This window comes from Brachypodium distachyon, chromosome 1, assembly GCF_000005505.3.
Source record: "Brachypodium distachyon strain Bd21 chromosome 1, Brachypodium_distachyon_v3.0, whole genome shotgun sequence".
Classification (NCBI taxonomy): domain Eukaryota; kingdom Viridiplantae; phylum Streptophyta; class Magnoliopsida; order Poales; family Poaceae; genus Brachypodium; species Brachypodium distachyon.
Window position 1 is genome coordinate 64,185,147 of NC_016131.3, and position 19,962 is coordinate 64,205,108.

At 46.0% G+C, this 19,962-nt stretch overlaps 3 protein-coding genes across 3 annotated transcripts; all 3 read right to left on the minus strand.

The window, feature by feature from the left end:
• Positions 1–1,020: 1,020 nt before the first annotated feature.
• LOC100830693 (putative zinc finger CCCH domain-containing protein 21) lies at positions 1,021–3,648 on the minus strand. The gene is made up of 4 exons (XM_003561662.4): positions 3,542–3,648; positions 3,239–3,416; positions 2,531–3,161; positions 1,021–1,815 (listed from the first exon to the last, which is right to left on the minus strand). Exons 3-4 carry the CDS (start codon positions 3,137–3,139, stop codon positions 1,531–1,533), a joined length of 894 nt encoding a protein of 297 aa, XP_003561710.1. The 5' UTR covers positions 3,140–3,161; positions 3,239–3,416; positions 3,542–3,648; the 3' UTR covers positions 1,021–1,530.
• Positions 3,649–3,773: 125 nt separating this feature from the next.
• LOC100841161 (pentatricopeptide repeat-containing protein At5g50990) lies at positions 3,774–9,783 on the minus strand. The gene is made up of 7 exons (XM_010230423.3): positions 9,464–9,783; positions 6,819–8,510; positions 6,614–6,619; positions 5,963–6,020; positions 5,452–5,714; positions 4,694–4,893; positions 3,774–4,244 (listed from the first exon to the last, which is right to left on the minus strand). Exons 2-7 carry the CDS (start codon positions 8,480–8,482, stop codon positions 4,036–4,038), a joined length of 2,400 nt encoding a protein of 799 aa, XP_010228725.1. The 5' UTR covers positions 8,483–8,510; positions 9,464–9,783; the 3' UTR covers positions 3,774–4,035.
• Positions 9,784–12,373: 2,590 nt separating this feature from the next.
• On the minus strand, positions 12,374–14,860 carry LOC100831307 (COBRA-like protein 7). The gene has a single exon (XM_014897909.2). It carries the CDS (start codon positions 14,719–14,721, stop codon positions 12,709–12,711), a length of 2,013 nt encoding a protein of 670 aa, XP_014753395.1. The 5' UTR covers positions 14,722–14,860; the 3' UTR covers positions 12,374–12,708.
• Positions 14,861–19,962: the final 5,102 nt, after the last annotated feature.

Genomic DNA, 19,962 nt, shown 5'->3' on the forward strand with positions numbered 1-19,962 from the left:
CTATGATGTGCGCGCAAGTCAACTGAAAGAACTTGTTCCGTTTCGAAAAGAAAAAAAAAACTGAAAGAACTTGCTGATGAGTGAATGAATGCATGTTCAGTTAACAATTCAGATCGCTAGATCGTCTTTTTGTTCTATGTACTGGCTTAAATAGATCATACTACTAACCTCTCTTATTTGGTCTTATTATGTCCGGTGTGCATGCAGATAACCAGATACGCAGGCAAGCGTGCATGCAGCAGGGACAGACAGACAAGCAGATTTCCATTCTCCTCCATAATCCCCGAAAAAGGAATCCTAGAAAGCGAGATATCAGGGTTTCCGCAGGCACCCTCCGCTGCAGCTGCAGGATGGATAGACGAGGCAGATAGATAGCGCGCGGCAGAGGAGGAGAGCCTCTGGTGGTCAGTCGGTCGGTCAGCTCTATCTACCGTCGCCTTTGCTGGCCCCCAGAAAAAGCGGCTTACATCATGCGCTATCTCCAAATCTCCCAGAAAGCACCCACCCCCCATCCATGTGAGGCGAAAGCCGGCTTTAGCATACGATGCTGATGCTCCCAGCCACTTTGGGGCGTTTGATGCGCGCGCCCTGTCCCTTAGCTAGCTCACGTAGTCACGTATCAGGCATGGTGGTATCCGAGGCTGCCCAGTGTTTCTCATGAATTTGGAGGTTAGAACCAAGGAGACAATGGCCACACAGATGCTGCTGCATACCCTGATGGCTGATGCTCCTACCAGTGATCTGAAGATACCCGCAATTGGTTCCCCTGGATACTCTGTTCAATTGAGGACTCCCAAACTTCATGGCGTGCATCTTTGCAGCCGTATCGAAATTCAAGTTGATTTTATGCTAACAGATACCAGAATATGTAACTTCAGATTCGAAATTCAGAAGAACAACCACAACCCTGGTAAGCCAATACTGTTTCCAATCCTGAAGACACGTGCAGGTATAAGGATAATAACTACAAATTCAAGCAAGCTTTACCAATGATAGTGCCATTTCTTTGTATGCAGCAAATACTCTGTAAACTTGTAAGTCTGTATACGTTGCTAAAGCATCCAAACTCTGCTTACGTTGCTAAAATGGCAGAAGCATCCAATCAGTAATCATCCAGATTCCAGAGCATACAGAATGTTGGGCCCAGTCCAGTATCCACCATACAGAACTTATGTGGGCTATTCCTTACCACAAACATAAACGAACGATCCACTTGCAGCAATCAAAATTCACACATGTCATGCACGGCTTCCCTTCGGCCCATCACTTGCTGGACATTAGCACTACCGGAGTACTGGTTCCTGGCCTGAACTAGCAGTGTTTCTTTATTTTACTACTGATTTTTCTTGACAGTAATTCTACTACCGACCTTAACACCTACTATTGATACCGATCCTATGTCAACACATAAGCAACGGAGGCATCAGACTTACGCAGGTTATGAGGGCAGGACGGCAGGAGGGCTGGCAGAGGACGCGTTACGCGGCAGTCGCAGGTAGACGAGTAGCTGGGGTTTGCGGCCGCGGCGGACTAGTAGCAACCGGCGGCGGCTGGCGCCGGTGAGTGGCGGAAGTGGCAGCGGTGGCCGTAGGGGCAGCCGGAGGCGGCGGCCATCATCTGGCAGGGCTGGGTCTTGTAGCGCGGGTGGCGGATGACGGGGCGCATCTCCTGCAGGCCGTGCGCGAACCGGCACCGGCCACCGAAGGGGCACGCGCCGCGCTCCCACTTGTTGCACAGCTCCGTCTTGTGCGAGCCCTGCCTGTACGCATCCACCTCCACTTCCCCATCCCCCTTCTCCTCGTCCTCCCCTGCCTCCTGCAAATCGCATGACATGTATCAATTGTGACTGCTGCAACTGGATCGACCAATTCCATGCAAAACCATTACATCATCAAAGCTTCTGTGATCTCCCAAACTAACTTCACATTTTCCTTTTCCAAATGCAGCATAAATAAATGAAAACGAATTGTAAGTTCGACTTACTGCATTACTAATAAGCGACTGCTACCACTAGTTCGTGTGCATTAATCTGACCACTCTTAAGTACAAATTGCCTAACTGAAGACAGCTTTGCTGTTTGGTCCGGTTGTCAGATCGTAGATAGAACTTCGTATTACCAGGGCTCGGCTGATTTCGCAGGTTTAAACTAGTTTTCTCGCATCTAACTGCATCATAAAGCAAATTTCTCTCGGATTGCTACGAATTTGCAGGAATTGAACCTGTGCTGAACTGTATTCGACAGTTTAAGCCTAGATTTCAGATTTCCGAGCACATAAACAAGCGGTTCAAGGAGGAATAGAACTGCTAACTCATAAGCATTACGATTTCGCAGGTTTAAACTAGTTTTTTCACCATCTGATTGCATCATAAAGCAAATTTCTCTCCGATTACTACGAATTTGCAGGAACTGAACCTGTGTTGAACTGAATTCGAGGGTTTAAGCGTAGATTTCCGAGCAGATAAACAATTAAGCGGTTCGCGGCGGAATCAAACTGCTATAACTCGTAAACAGTGCGATTTGTGGGCTTACCTCCATCGCCGGAGCCGCGCGAACACGTAGGCGCTGCGCCTTCGTATGCTTCTCCGCGAGGTAGCTCTTGGATCGAATGGAGATGCTCTTCGGCGCGCCCCCGCGTGCTGCTGCCTCCTCCGCGGGCTTCAGCGGCAGTGTCGCAGCCACCGGGAACGCCTGCCTCCTCTGATCGGCCTCGAGATCCTCGAGGAGGAGGGAGAGGTGCACGTTCTCCGCTCTGAGACGGAGGCGCTCGAGGCGGAGGTCAGCGAGCTCGGCCGTGGAGTCGCGCAGGCGGATGAAGCAGTCGTCGTAGCGGTCGGAGATCGCGCGCAGGAGCCTCTCCGCCTCACGCACCTGCGCCGATGATGCGCCGAGCGGCGAGTCGTGGCTGCCGCCGCGGCCGTCGGAGACGCACGACGAGGGCGAGTCCAGCTGCATCTCCAGCGATGACCCCCATGTAAGCGAACGGAGCTGGCCTCCGCCGCCGTGGTCGTCGGATACACACGAAGAGGGAGAGGAATCGATCAGCTTCTCCTGCGGCGACGCCGAAATCGGCGAGCCGAAGCCCTCGGCGGAGACGCAGGGCGACATCGCCGGCGACAGGTACCCGAGCTCCCCCTCCATGGCCCCCGCTCTAGAGCGCAAGCTGCGAACAGAGTGTCAGAGAGATTAGGCTAGGGTTTGGGTCGAGAGCGAGAAGACGAGGAGCACGGGGTGGTTTACCTTCGAGTCGCCGTCGGGTTTGGAAACTGGAGGGAAACAGAGGAAGTCGTTGCGGTTCGAGAGACAGGCTCGAAGTGGGGACGAGTGTTTGACTTGATTGCCCTGTCTTATATATAGAGCCCGTTCCAGGACCAAGGGTCAGATGGACTTTTCTCTTCGTAATCTGACGCTACACAATCTGAGCTCAAAACAAGAAAAGATGCATTATCTGATATAATGAGATTACCTGTGACTGTCTTCTCAGTTAAAATACGACGCTGTAGTATCAAAGCTATCGAAATGAATCAAGTGGGAATTACTGACCTTACTGGTGCCCTTCCTTACGCAGCGCCTGCCCAGCTGAACAATGGTTAAACCGACCTTTTATTTTTATTTTCGAGATCATGCAGGAGAGTGTGTATATAGATCCGGCTTGTTTTCTCCGATACTGTTAAAAAGGACTGAGAAACTGAAAATCTGTTGTACTACAGTGTGGCCCTGAAAATAATCAAGACCGTTCCATTTTGTTAGGTTGGGTGCCAAGCGGAAGCTTCCATTTTGCAACTACTAATAATTCATTGCGCATATAATGGTTCAGATGTTGTGTACAACAGTACAGGGCCGGCAAGTATCAGTAATACTGGGAGTGAGCACTTAACTACTGCCTAAAATATTAGTGTAACAATCAGGGAGGATTTTATTCTGTTGTTGAAACAGCATATAAATAAGAGCTGTAAACTGCAAATGACAGCTCTGTAATACAACACCAATCAAATAATCTAGAGCTTCAGGAGATTGTTCCTGTGAGGCGGTTGCAGTCATTTTTTAGCAGGGGTCGTTGCAACATCAGAGACCCGGAATGAGTTCTCAAGGAGCTGGGGAACAGTTATTTTCAGCTCCAACGTTAACTTCTGGAGAACATAACACAGGGCGGTCACATCCTGCATTGCACGGTGTGCGTCCCCATTGACTGGGATCTTGTAGCGCTCTGTCAGAGTCTTCAATGTCGCAGCACCTTTTGTTTTTCCTGAGAAGAAAAGGGATGGGGTTTAGCTTTTGAATCTCACGATTTTCTTCAGTTAAATGCACTCTTTTTTAATTATGTAAAAAACCAGTAATAAGAATCCACACAGTCTGTGGAGTTTATGATGCAAAATAACCAAAGTTAAATTTGCCTCATGTCTGTCTCTGAAATATAAATAAAAAAACATGACAACTATGCCATACATTGCAAGAGTGGCATTTGTATCAAGAATAATGGAAGTAGGTTATGTGTTTGCTACTCCCTCCGATCCATAATAAGTGTCTCAAATTTAGTACAAAGTTGTACTAAACCTGAGACACTTATTATGGATCGGAGGGAGTAGATCATTGTCACCACCAGAGTAAACTGCGCCTTTCTCTGGCAGAAAACAATCTTGAACAGTATGTTTACGCAAGTAAACACAATAATTGGCCAGAGAGTAGAGAACATACCATCAACCAACTGTCTTGCAATAGGAAGTGTGTCTACAAACAGCCAGTCACCAGGCATCTCCATTTTACACCGTTGGAACTCACAGATAAGAAAGGGCACATCAAAGGTTTTCCCATTATGAGCAACCCACAGAACTGGTTTACCAGCCATTTGACGACTCAAAACATATTGTAGTAAAATGGGGATAAACTCCCCAAATCTGCATAGCCAGACATGAAAAGTCTAATTACAGAAAATGAGGAACACAAGTAGGAGTGCACCACTCAAAGAATATAAGATGAATAAATGAATGGTGATCAAGTTCCAAAATCCTTGCACTGGAGAAATAAAGTTTATTATGATTAACTAAATGACACAACGCAGGAAGTCGTAAACAGGAAGCAACAAATGGATGTTTAGCCTCAAGTTCTCGTAGAACTACATTTGCAGAACGTAATGCAGCAGCCTCATGCTCTCATATTGTGGGTTTCCTCAAATGAACACAACATGCAGGAGAACGAAACCTAAGATTCAGAGAACCTTTTTTTTTACAGAAAAATATCATCATTTTCAAAATGGGAAATGAATGAATAATGATGGCAAGCAAAGAAAAACTCTTATCCGAAGAAGAAATATAACTTCTGCTTTGGATTTTCTTTCTATTACCCTCTCCTGATCTTTTTTTTTCCTATTTTCCTTCCTTTATAAGATGATGGTTTGCACAAGTAAAAAAAAGAATATCAGGCAGGGTACAAGTCATGACGTTCAAAGACGATACCTTGGGATATCAGATCTGCAGACCATGTTGGTGCTAATACCATGAATATGTGTATTAGGTATCACTCTCTCGGGGTTTATTAGGGTCTGGAAAGTGCTATTCTTTCCACCAGCAAGATCACGAACGGCGAACTCAATAATTCTGTCACCACGGCGTGAAAATCCAGTAGTTTCGATATCAAAAACAAGGATAGTTGCAGGGCATTCAGGCTTGACTCCAGAAACCTTTTCCTCGATATTGTAGCACTGAAGTGATTTCAGGTGCTGAAGATCAGATTGCTTGAACACTTCAATTGACGATTCGACTGATTCACCATGCAAATGGCGGTTATTGCTGAATGACTGCTTACTTCCTTTTCGTGTGCTTCTCGCTAGTATTGATGTGCTAAAAGGTCCAGTTTTATGTCTTCTGTTCTGAAGTACAGTTTCAGATATTATTCGGCTGTGAGACTTGAGAAATCTGATTCTACAACTGTGCCCTATTGAGTTCCATAGTTGATGGAAGTTTCCACAGCATATAGAATATAAGGACATTGTACAAATGGAGTAAATAGGGCATCAAAGATATTGCTATCCTATTTGTTTGATATGAAATTCAGATAACCGGGCGTTGAGTGCCACCTTCACAGTTAATCCTGAAATGACAAGCAAACCATCATTCTTAGTTGGCACTTGGCAAATTTAAAACTAGTAAAGCCAGAGATATGCAATGATGCAACCAAACTACAAATAAGGTAGTCAGTACATATATCTCACCACATGTAATGTCAAGCATCCAAAAACAAGAAGGCAGACCAGAGAGTACTACAGTTTTCTATAGGATACGTTATAAACCACAAGAAGACCATAAACCAGAGAAAACAGAAGTCCAGGAGAATTATTTTTTTATCTTGATCCCACGAATCACAGGCTGTAACTGTAGGCTTAATTGAAATGTGTCAAACAATAGAGAAGAACTTGTATGCCATACTTGGTGAGAGTGTACTCCCTCCATCCAGAAATAAGTGACTCGGATTTGTCTAGATTCGTATGTATCTAGACGTGTTTTCGTGTATAGATACATGCGAATCTAGTCAAATCCGAGTCACTTATTTCCGGATGGAGGAAGTACAATACACACTACATATTTATGTGTTCTTGTGTTTGCATACCCATATTTCCACTTTGTCCTGTCACACGGCCAAACTGATAAAATAATGTGTTGCTGTGATCATATTTTGTCCTTGGCTCAATGCTATGCACCACCCAAGGCTCCAAGCCTTCAAACGGGAACATGATTATATTCGTTAGGTCCACCGATGACTTCCCTCAAAAATCTTGATAGGATGCTATACGAATCAATTCTGCATTGCTCCATAAAGGGCTCACCAGTAATCTTTACAGGAGCAGCACCCGCTTTCAAAACGGTGAAATCGAGCTCTATCCCTCATAATTATAACACGACAAAGTACCTTTGAGATTATCTTTATCCATTCATGACAGTCACCACAAGTCTGCAGATTCTTTGACACCATTATTTCTGTCCCGGGACCAGTCTTAAGGACACTATAAGCCACTGCAAGCTTCTCACTGTGGAAGGTGAGGTTTTCTTCTCTTTCCTCATGTGAGACATCTTTCATTACTAATTCAGTAGATGGACTATACCCTTCAGCCTTCGCTTTTTTAGATAAGCCATGCAGCACTCTGTAAATATCATCAGTATCAGGATGAGATCGATCACCAGCTTTGAATTCATGGGTGCTTCCCCCTAACTCAACCCAGCTCAATCCCTTGTTCTTTCTTACTTTCTTTTTCTTCCTCTCTTTCCATACATTCTCTGAATCAACCCACCTGTTTATTGATGAGTAGATATTTGAAAGAAGGGTATAATCACCACTGCCCTGACACACCATCTGCTCAATGGTGATCTCACCTAATTTGGTCTGATGATGCCTACGACAAGCACTAAGTAATGCCCTCCATATCACAGCATCAGGCTTCACAACCATTGACCTCACCAAGTTGTATGCTTCGTCCAGCAGCCCAGCTCGTGACAAAGTATCCACCATTGCACCATAATGTTCAACCTTTGGAGTGATATAATACTTCGTAGTCATTGCTTCAAAGTATTGACGAGCCTCTTCAACCATACCACAATGGCTGCATGCTGTCAATAGTGCAACAAACGTAACTCCATCAGGAACCACACCTGCATGTTCCATCCTGTGGAACAACACCACTACATCTTGTCCAAGACCATGTGCTGCCAGGCTTCCAATCATTGTGTTCCACATTGGCACATGGTTTCTCTTAACTGTGTTGAATATCTCAACTGACACATCAATCCTTCCACATTTGGCATACATATCAACAAGTGCTGAGATTAAAATATTATTCTTTTCCACCCCCAGTTCAGCCATCAGTCGATGAACCCACACACCATAAAACAGGGCACCAGCTCGAGCACAAGCTGACAGGACTGAAGAGAATGAGAAACCGTCAGGCACAAGACCTGAATTGACCAACCTGCTAAAAAGAATCATTGCATCTTTCAGGTGGGAGCTCCTTACTGCACCTGCTATCATTGAATTCCATGAGACCACGTCCTTGACAGGCATCCTCTTGAAAATCTGATATGCCTTGTCTAGCTGTCCACCCTTCAAGAATCCCGTAAGCATCAAATTACCATGGAAAGGATCAGTGCTCCACTCCAGCATTAACCAAAACAGTTCACGTGCTTCCGTCATGCAATCATAATCAATATACAACCTCAAAAGTGGAGCTATTATATGTTGGTTACGTAACAACCCAACTTTAGTGAGACGTGAATGAATTTGCATCGCAGCATAGATGTCTGAATATTTCAAACAAGCTCTGAGAAGGATACCATATGTTCTGTAATCAGGGCAAAATGTGGTAGAATTGAGCATAGTGCCATAGTCCATCAGTGACTTTTGTGGGGAGCCTTTCTCCAAAGATGCTCGGAGGATGGAATTGGCATATGGAAAGAAGAGTCTTGTAGGATGTTTCTTCAGACAGTTTGTGTAGGACATAGTGCAAATGGACTTCCGAAGTGAATTCCTAGAATGCAGGCATAACATTTATATTTTCTGAAGCTTGCAGTTCATTAACACTGGGCATCTAGTATTTAAAGAAATGCAGCAGCCTGATGTACACACTAAATAACATATGTTAACTATGACAATCATGCAAAATGAAAGTTACACTTATCGCTACCTGTAATGAACAAAAAAATCACCGTTTGTTCTTTACTTCTTGAGTATCAATTTACCAAGGCTAACACATAGTGGATTGTGCAGATGCTGAATATATTGCGTATTTGCACAGATATGACCACATGTGCATATTACAAATATTACCATATATCTGGTAGCAAATCTCATTGTGAAAATTTGACACAATACGCTTTATGCCAAACATTAATCAAGCTCCCATAATACAGGATGATTTTAGATCATCTAAATAGCCAACAACAATACTCAGAAACCAAAATAAATTAGACCATGAGCCCTGAACTCATTCCTGCAATCATGTGCAGTTTGGGGTTCTATGACGAACGCATGCTAAACAAAACAGAAAATTCCAAAACTAGCACGGCAGATATTAAGGGTATGTTTGGCATCGAAGTTGATTATGATAACAATTTAGTGGAATTGCTATCACACGTTTTGCTTTTCCTAGACCATGTTGCAAAGGGAAATATGTTTCCATTGAGATGAAACCGGGGTTGCCGTCTAAGGGAAAATCATGTCAAAGGAAATGTAGTACGTACCAGATAACTGATTTGTTAAAAAAATTATTTGATTTGCCAAAAATGTACTACATTTTTCATATGTGCTATAAGAGAAACTCCAAGAGATGCCCAAAACGGTTTATTTCAGGAATATGCCCAAGAAACAGGCTCCAACAGGATGCCCCAAATGGCCTTCGGGCTTCCCCATCCCTGCACGCAAGATCGGGATTCCCCATCCATCAACAACAAACTCGTCGGAGCATACCCTCCGGCAACGTACCTCTTCCCTTCGCCGTCTCCCTCCTCTTCAGCTTGCCTCCCGTCGCGGCCCAGGACAAAATCCCGCCGCCGCCGTTAAGACCAGTTGCTCGATCGGGGGGCCGCTGTCGGGGCAGGATGGGGCTCGATCCGGACGTTTGGGGAGGCGTCGAGGGAGGTTGCTGGAGGTTGGCTAGCCGTGCTCTCCTCTCCGCGGGGTGGGGAGGCGAAGGGAGGCGGCGGTGTGGCTGTGTGGGAGAGGTGCGCCGTGCGCGTGGGCGCAGGAACGAGTGAGAGAGGCTGCAGAGAGAAATCGGGACAAAGATGCTCTCGGCGCGGTCGAACCGTGTAAACATGGACTTCCTTACGAAACGGGCTATGAATAGATACCGAACCCCTCACAGCTCGCTACGGCCGAGCGCGAGGCGCGAAGTCGCGCAAGAATGGGTGGGCCGAGAATAACTGTTATTGATGGGCCGGGAAGACTGGATTGCTGGGCTCGGACCGGAAGGTGAAGACACTCGACCGAGCACCAATGCGCCTTCCTAAAAGCACCAATGAGCCATCGCTAAAAAAAGATAAATCCGCTAAAGAAAAGCTAAAAAAGACAAAAATATATTTAATGCATCATTTTTTCTCGAAAGATCTGTCGATAAGCATCGCTGGCAGTGCAAAGAGCTCTAAAAGTAATAAAAATAATAGGTAGATTCTTCAGCCACTTAGCGACGGCAACAAGCCAACAAGCACTGGAACTGAGCTGAACGAGGGCCACCATCCCCGCTCCTCCATCACTGGAGCCTGGCAAAGCTTGCCAAAGGAGAGCATGTTGTAGCAAACAATGAGAAAGTCATCATGCTAAGGCCTCAGAGGACCAAGGCACCAGAGTAGCAACCATTGTCAAAGATGAGGACCGCATATCGGAAGAGCCAGGCCTGAAACCACACCAACGAACATGAAAGCCGACTGGATCCCAAGTGCTTCGTCAAAACCTAGAAAATCGGCTGGATCTTAAGGGATTCGCCGGACACAGTGCAGTTCCACGCATCCTCCTCTGGCGCTAGATGCACCATCGAAATGAGGACAGAGCTGAGATGACCTTATTCTGACTGTAAGATGTCATCGCCATCACGAAGAAGACACTGGAAAAAAAATCTAAAACAGATAACGACAAGTCCTTTCGCCGACGAGTGGCCGGGATCCGCCGCACCTCCAAGGCCTGGAGGGAAAGGAGACCTAACCGCCTGGAGCCGCTTGAGATCGCTTCTCTCAATCCTCTTCGCGTAATGGTTTGGGAGTCCAGAATTACAATAATGCATTTCTATTTTTAACAATGCATCATAATATCCGGATCAAAACTACCAAGGTACTAAGCTGGAAAAAACTACAACCTTCGTTCCTAAATATATTCTACTTTTATCATAAGTTTATAGAAAAATTCATCAACATCTATAACTCTTTGATTATTTTTATTAAATCCATCTTGATATATGTCTCAACAGTATACTTATTTGATATTGTAAAAATTAATATATTTATTTATAACTTGAGTGAGATGAGGCTGACACTCTTACCCGATGGTCCCTCCATTCGTTTTATAGGATGTTTTTCAAGTTTGAGCAAGTTTACAGATTTTTTTTATCAACATCTGCATTAAGCGCAAATCGATTAAAAGAAAGTAGATTTTAAGCTATACCCGACACCAGTTCTTCAGCGCACAGTGTGATGGACAGCTGCTGCTGCATCTGGGCATTCAAGCTTCCCACGCCGGTTGATGGAGAAGTACTCCGTACATATGCATATTGCAAATTGCAATCAGTGGTAATTAAAGAAAGTCAAATGAATGATGGTAAGCAGCTGTCCGCAATAATAGCAAAGGATTGGCGAGATCATGCTCGGCATGAATCAAGGTACTGCAGCGTGCATATTTTATCCCAGAGCCTTCTTTCGTTTCGTTTTGTTTTTCCTAAATATCACTGTTCAGCATGTTACGTGCTGGACTTTCAGTTTCCAAATGCCCATGAACAGCAATTGGATCGTGAGGATCATTTCTGAAGCCGCCCAAAAGATATCGTTATTTTACACCTGATGACCACAAACTTCACACGGCGTGGACACGCTCTTCTAGTCTTCTACGATACAGCTGTGAACATTTCAGCTTTCAGTATCTTCTTTTTTGGAAGAAAGCTTTCAGTATCGTCGTCAGTTTTCAGTATACGCATAAACAATCGCAGAAGCCTCCCTGAATGAACGCTGTCTATCTAAAACACGGCGTTTGCTGTTCCACGCAGACCCGCAAACCTCACACCAGCAAAGTCCTGATCCTGCTTAATTAAACAAATGGTTGCGCTGTGCGTGCCAGCCATGTTATCCCAGCTGCGAAATGGACATCTTGACCTCGAATGCACAGAGTACTTGGCAATTGGCATGCGCCTTGGAACAAGTCCGACGGGAAAGAAAAAAAGGACTAGATACTGCAGGCTGCAGCTAGTACTCCGACCGAAAAGATCAGCTGAAGTCACTTTCAAGAAAGAAAAGCAAAAACGGTTTATATCTGATGGGGTTCCGCCTCTTCGATCGTTTCTGAGACACGAACCGTTGCAGTTGCAAGTTGCAAAACAGTTCAAAATGTGGCCGCGCGTAAGGCAAGCGGTCCCCAGCTGCTCCAACGAACACTTCTAACGTTATGCGACAAAGGTCTTTCGAATTTGAACGCAACGAGCACGGAAACACCCCGGTTTAATATTGTACTATAGTAGATCTCAAGACTCTTTTAAGTATCCAATGCTCATGTTGCAACGGCAATTTATCTTACGGACAGTACAGGTTCTACTTATGACTGAAACCCTGCGCAGTCAATTAACTAGTTCTACTGTACTACAAAAAGGCTAGGAGAATAGCTTCAGAAATGAGACAGCGTTTTGAGGAACATCCGTAGTGAAAGAGTGGCGAGGTTAATAAATTTCACAAGGTATATTCTGTATATGACACAAACTAAACATGAGAAATTCCCCACAATTACACCAACATTGGTGCAAACATGTCGTAGGAGTAGTAAATAACTAAATATCATCAGAAAAAGGGAACCTATGCCTATGTTGCAACATTGCAACAACAGCTCCCTGTCCTCCTCTCTTGTGGTTCGTCTCACGATTGCTAGCAGCTACCCAACATCTACTAGTAAATCACCCAAAACAAAAAGGTTTCTTACAAATGGCGCTTGACCGAACCACCTGAAAGAATCAAAGAATCAGAGCAACGGCGCCAAGATTATTGCTGAAGCAATACGAAGGTCGAAGCAGCTAGGAACAAGATCAAAGCAAGGGCACTGCTGAGATGTGTCCCGAATCCTCCACTTCTCATCGGGAGCCTCTGCGGCATAGCACACTCATCACCGTTGAAGAAGACCTTCGATGGGAACCCATCTCCAGCGACAACATTGATCTCAGGAGTCTGCGACTTGGTGAATGAGAGCACTGACTGCTGCTTTCCTGGCACAAGGTACTGCGATCCACTCATGTTGGTCTGCTTCACAAGGTAATTGAGCCCCTCAAGGCCCTGCATAAAGATGGTGTTATTGCCCTGTGCTGTTGCATTGAAAGAGTATGCCTTCTCAAACCCATCATATGCCTTGTCCATGACCATGGCGGCGAACCAGTTGGCCATGTCGACATCACCCCAATTGAACAATGTCACCCGGGCACTCCAGCCCTTATTGAAGTCTGTTGAGACATGCCAATTGATGCTCACACCGCAGAAATCGCCGCAAGGCATTGGCCTAGGCACATTGTAGTGCTTCAACTCAGCCCATGCCTGTGCCTTCTGTGTACGGTTGTCAAACGGTACAAGCAGCGCCTCTGGTGGCAGGAGCATGGATTGAGCAGATGTGCTGCACATAGGACCCCGTCGATTCGCAGGACAACCGCATGCACACGTGTTGCAGGGGATCACTGAGTCATTGTAGTGAGCCGAGAAGGTCACACAGCACTTGGGCTTGGCCCCCTTGGCCGTGGTAATGTTGCACACCACCTGCCATGTCGCAATAGCCAAGGTTGTCGAGTCGAGCCCGCTGGGATTAGGGAACGCAGTGGGGCTGACGGGTACCGGCTGACCACAGCTGTAGTCTGGGTTCAGGGAGGAACCTCCAGAGATCTTGAAATTGGCCGGAGGGAAGAGCTTTGTCCGGTTTGTATCTGGCGGCATCTTGAACACCTGCATTTGGAACGCCGATTTAGACTGAGCCTCGTCCATGGACTTGGGCAAGATGGTGCCATTCCTGCAGCAATGCTCAATCTTCCCCATATTGGTGTCATTGTACCGGGACAGTGGCAGGTCAAGGATCACCGGCTTCTTCTCGCAGTTGAGCACCTGGGAGAAATCAAGGCTCTGATAATACTGCCCCGCTGGACCATTGATGCAGGCACTCGTGTCCACCACCAAGGGGTGTGCGCCCTTCATCGAGTGGATGAACTCGCCGCGGCGCCACTCCCACGACAGCCGCCAGTTGTCGAGGCGGCCGAGCTTGGCGTTGTTCTCGAGTGTGACGAGCGCCAGGTAGCTGGACCCGTACGCCTGGACCACGTCGTAGGTGATGACGAGGTCGCCGGTGCCGCGCGGGAGGAAGTTCTTGGTCGGGTCGGTGGCGTTGGCGTCGATGACCGTGGCGTTGGCCTCGGCCTCCGGGGTGAGGACGCAGCACGTGGTGAGGACCCCAGCGGTAAGATTCGTCGCCGCCGGGCAGTTGTACGCCGGGTCGTCGAGCGACAACGCGGTAGGGAGGGGCACGAAATTAGGCCCGGCGAACAGCGTGCCGACGAGGCCGACCGAGGCCTGGATCTGCGCGATGTCCCCGGCGGTGCCAATCGGCGTGAGGAGGTCCGTCTGCGGGTAACCGGAGAAGGAGGTCGCGTTGCCGGCGTTCTCGGTGGTGTTGTAGGGCAGGTCGGCCCCGCCGGTGAGCACGGCGCCGTCGACGCCGACGAGGATCTCGTCGTGGCCGAAGGTGACGAGCAACGCCCACGACTTGAGCGGGCGGGTGCCGGAGTTGAGCACGGAGGCGTTGGCCTTGAAGGAGTAGGGCTGCCTGTTCTTGTCGCCGACGAAGGGCCGGATCATGGTGCGGCCCTGGAAGTTGTAGGTGAGCTCGATGCCGTTGCAGCCGGGGTCGGGCGCGGGCGCCGGCGCCGCCGGGGTCCTCGGCGTCTGCGCCGCCGCGAGCCCCGCAAGCAGGAGGACCCCAAGGAGTGCTAATCCAACATGGGGAGGAGCTAGAGCGCCAGCCATGGCTGGATCGACCGATCCAGAGAGCGCGGACGCGGTGGCGATGTTCCGATTTGGCAAGCGAGGGGCGAGGCGAGGCTGGGTAATAGATGAAGCGATTGGAAAGCGCGTGGCACAGCTGGGGAAGTCGGAGGGGGGGGGGGGGGGGGGGGGGTTTGAACTTGGGGAGCGGCGTGCGTGCGACCGCAGCTTGCTTGCTGCTTCCTTCCTCGGGGAGTACTTGTTGTTTTGGGAGGAAAAAATAGACGAGGTTTTTGAACAAAAGGGCGTGGAAAGCGACGCCGGCCGGAAGGAGACGAGGTCGAGGAGAGGGCAGGCGAAGGGGAGGAGCGTGTCTTGACGATGGGGTCGGTCAATGGAGCGTCGGGTCGGACCCAGCTGGTTCTGACGCGGAGCAGCGCGTTGTTGAAACGGTAGGGTTTTCCTCCTCCGGCGCACCGGCGGCGGCGCGTCACGCGTGCGTGCGGGCCGTCCGATTCTGGCGTCTGCAGGGGAACATGGACGGCTCGGAATGGCTGATTTTGTTTTTTCGTTTCCTTCCTGGCGTGGGGTGGGGCCCGCGCATGTGCGAGAGGAGACGTTTTATTTGGCAGGTTTTGAGCGTTTGAGGCGGTGACATACTGACATGGGACATGGCAATGGCATGTCCATGTGTCTCGTGTGAAGTCTACGCGGGCGACTCTGTCAAGGGGCATGTGGGCCGTGCCAACTTTTCGCTTAAGATGTTCCAGTGCTGTCAACTACTCCAATGTGTGAAGGATTCACGATTCTAAATTTATCAAAATTAGCTAATTGCTGGACAGAGAAAACCTTCGCTAGCATAATGGAGCATTTGGCAGGACAAGTTTGGACTCACGTCATGACGAAATCGTGGACGACATACCTTTCTCTCATGTTGATTTTTTCTAGTACATACGCACTTCCTCCTTACAACTGCTGCCTCCCCATCCTGCCTAGTGTTGGCCACAAACCTTCAGGGTTAGCAACCGCCATCACCAAACTCGTTGCCTCAACAGACCGCCGCACGAGATGTGGCTGGATTAGGATGATTTTCTTTCTTTTTCGTAAGTTGACAGCGGGTTGAAAGTTGTTAATGTTTTGTACAAAAGTAGTTGAAAGTGCATTAATTTTTCCATTAAAATTGGTTCAAAGTGTCAGAAATCATTTGGGTTTACGTTGAAAGTGCAAACATACTTGGTTGAAATAGCGGATTTGTTGAAAAGTTAAGAAAGTTTTTCGAAAGTTGTCATTGAATTTTGTGAAGCTTACAATCCTAAATTGAGGGCTCACGAACGGAATTTCTGAGAACTATGCTCATTGTTTATGAGAGCTCACTAAAAACGAAGATTTAGATTCAAGCAAATATTGTCAGAACTGCCACAATTTGATTAGATTTGTGTCGTTGATTTTCACAAGTAACACGCGCATCAGTTTTGTTCTACTCTCTTAAGTACTTTTTGGTAACTTCCATAACCAGCATCAATTCAAATCCCTCACCATACATGTTCATTTTCTTTGCTCGTTTCTTCACAAAAAATGTCATTCATCCATAAATAAAATACAAAGACGGACCAGTTGAGAATTGAGGTCATGTTTGGTTTGTGCCCAAACTTGCCCTGCCACAATTTTGGCATCCAATGCAAATTTTGTTTGTTGTAAAAAAATTGGTAGCCTATGAAATGTTGCCCACCTACCTCACAATCCTTTCACATCTTTTGCTAAAATGTAGGCCAACTTGGAACAAAAGAATCTCTAACCAATATTTTGGCTAGCCAATTGTTGACAAGAACTGGCATGAACCTAACAAACCCTTAGCTCTTGAGTGAACTGAGGAAAATTTTCTCCTAACAAGGACGCTGAAGGTTATTAGTTTTTGCTCCTGGGTAAATTTCCGACCATGGCAACCACAGCGCAACATTAGATAGAATTTCAATTAAGAATCATTTGTAACTTTGATATTTTGCAAGTACTAGTTGCTTGTTTGTTGCTATTTGGGCCGATAACATAAATCTGATGTTTTATACTCAATTTTATTAGCTAAATGTGGAAAGCAAATCCCTTCATAAAATTCCCGCAGCAACATGCAAAGTATGTATTGTTTTCATTATATATTTTCATATTCTACACTGCGCAATGCACCATATGTTCAAACCCAAGGGAAAAAAACACGTGATGCTCGAATTTATGAAATATGGAGTTGAATTCAATTAAAGCTGGTGTAAACATCTAATGTCATTATATTTTATTCGGGTTCGCTAAGATTTCACCAAGAATTTTCAAATTCTATTAAAATTTTATTTGTGGAATTTTAGTGAAACCAAAATGAATCCTATGAGGTTCTGTTTTCTGATAACATTTTATTCCGGTTCCACCTAAATGTCTCTTCTGAGGTTCCTTCTTCCATAATTTCTAGTTCAGGGCAGCTCGAGATATACGTAGAACCGGTCTTTTCCTAAAAAAACGAAGAAATAAATGGTGTGATCATGCACGGCCCGCGAGGTGCTCTTGTAGATCGCCGAGTTACACGAGGACATGATCGCGGTGGCTTAGCATGCACGAGTCTGAGTGAGTCGTTGAAGAATTTTACTGGTCTTTTCATGTTCCAGTCAACCATGCGGTTTTGATGCATCAGCACTCGGCAGCGTGTTTCATTTCTGCACGTAGTTTTCGTAGTAGTCCATACATTGTGGCGACTGACATACGCACCGACGGACGTGGCCTCACGTCCGTGTCTTTGTGATTGCCGTCGACGACTTGACGGCCTCTGCAGAGGATCCAGTCAACGTGGACGCGGATGGAAGAAAAGAGTAGTAGACGTGAAAGAACCGAAGAGGGCAGGCGCGCCTCGGGTTCATTCAGTCGGTATAGCCGTTTGATGTGTCACGCCCAACAGCAATGAAGACTTCTGCTGGGGGCAAACAACGAATTGTCTCTGCACTGTCTTTTTTTTCTTTGCGGATATCTCTGCACTGTCTCAGACGCATGCCAACCGTACACGGCTACACCAGGCTCAAGGAGCATTCCCCAAGTTTTGACTTGAAACTGCACGTATTCCAGAGGATACAGTGATCGTTATATTTTGAGTCGGAGATATTCACCTGCAAAGATCACGAAATGTATTACGGAGTACGGAGTACGTAGCACTCCCTATTACGCAGAATGTTTCTCTGGGGCCGTCAGCCACAGGGCTATTTTGCATGGCACATTCGAATTCCTAATAATGGGCCAGTTCCTTTAGAAGAGCCCATGAGTTAGTTTTCTTAGAAGAGCCGTGGGCTGAGTTTGAGGTCAGACGTGGGCTGAGTTGTTTTTTTGGGGAAGTGGGCTAGTTGGTAAGTGTCGTTTAGCTCGACGTAATCAGGGCCCAACCTAAATGGGCAAATTATGGACAGTTTTACGATACGGGCTTTCTGTTCCACGATAGATTACGGGCAGTTTTGCATTTGTGGGCTTCTGCTGGAGTGCAAAATTTATCCAACAACAATCTGGGAGAACTGGAGTATGCATTCACAGCGGACTTCTTTCCCTCGATTTTTTTTTTACAGCGGACTTCTCGTACCCATTCAATTTCTGTGACGATGATTCTCGTTCCTCTTCTCAAAGGAATAAAAAAGAGTGAAAAAACTTATTTCTCTGGAATGTCCATAATCTTATTTCCCTTCGCAGATCTTGCAAGAAATTCTGTCTAAATCTGATGTTGTACTCATTTGCACTTGTTAAATACCAACTGTCTTCCATTCTTATAGCGGGGTTTTCTCTAAATTTATAAGATAATTAAATGGGCACGTCTATGGCTCCGGCGACTGAGAATTAAGGAATCCTCTTATTTCTCAGTCGATCCAATCCCAGCGTCCCTGTTCCCCCAATGCTTCTCGGTATCCTCACTTTGATTTGTGTGTGTGGGCTCTTGTGTTACTGTGTTTTGTGTGTGGGCTGGGCTTTTCTTTGTGGACTTATAAGTGTGGGCTTCTTTTTTATGAATACATCGATCGTGTTTTCAAAAGAAAAAAAAGCAAATTGCTCGTGATGTCAGAGTTTACCCGGGCATCGGTGGCCCGGCCCGGCCCGAAGCCCGACGTCCCGGGCCGGGTTCGGGCCTCACTTTTCAGTCCCAAGCCTGGCCCGAAAGCCCGAAAAAAGCCCGAAATAACTAAAAACGGGTATTTCTTAAGAAAAATAGGTATAAAAATCATTTATTTATTCCAGAAATAATTATTTTAATGCTTAAATGGCCTATTTCCGGGGTTTCGGGCCGGGCTCGGGCTTCAGGTTTGACCGTCGGGCTTTTATGAAGCCCGGCCCGAACCCAGCCTGGCCCGGGGTTTGCCCGGGTATATGTCAGAGCCTCTAACAAGTACATTCACTTCTTTTATTTTCCAAAGACCATCCAATAACAGAATTCTAGCGAGGTAATAGTCAGCATACGTACAAAAATAGTTATAAGCAAAATAAATACAAAACTTCAATTATATGGTATATAAATTAAATTAAAAATAATAATATTAAAAACAATTACACGCTTATGCAATGAAGTTGCACATAATTAAAAGATAATCTAAATTGTACGTCAAGAGATTATGTGCAACTCACCAAAAAAAAAACTAAGTTGCACATTAAGAATCTCAATGTGCAACTCACCCCGTAAAAAAAAATTCTACATCGTCACTACGAAAAAACTCAATTTCACATCAAAAGTCACAATTTGAAACTCACCCCTACAAAATAATCTAAATTGCACATCGAGAGAGATTATGTGCAACTCATCCCTACAAAAATAATCTAAATTGCACATCGAGAGAGATTATCTGAAACTCACCCAAAAAACTTAGTTGCACATGATCAAGAATCTCAATGTGTTACTCACCTCGTAAAAAATCTTAATTGCATATCACCACAAAAACAACTCACATCAAGAGTCTCAATCTTCAACCCACCACCCGGCCTTCCGCCCAAAAAAATAATCTAAATTGCAGACCGAGAGAGACTATGTGCAACTCATCCAAAAGAACTCAGTTGCACATCAAGAATTTCAACGTGCGACTCACCCCATAAAAAAGAATCGTGCATCATCACTAACAAATAAAACTCAACTACACATCAAGAGTCTCAATCTGCAACCCACACACCCTCCAAAATAAATAAATCTAAATTGCACATCAAGAAAGATTATGTGCAACTCACCCAAAAAACTCATTGATACATTAATAATCTCAATGTGCAACTCAACCCATAAAAAAAAATTCT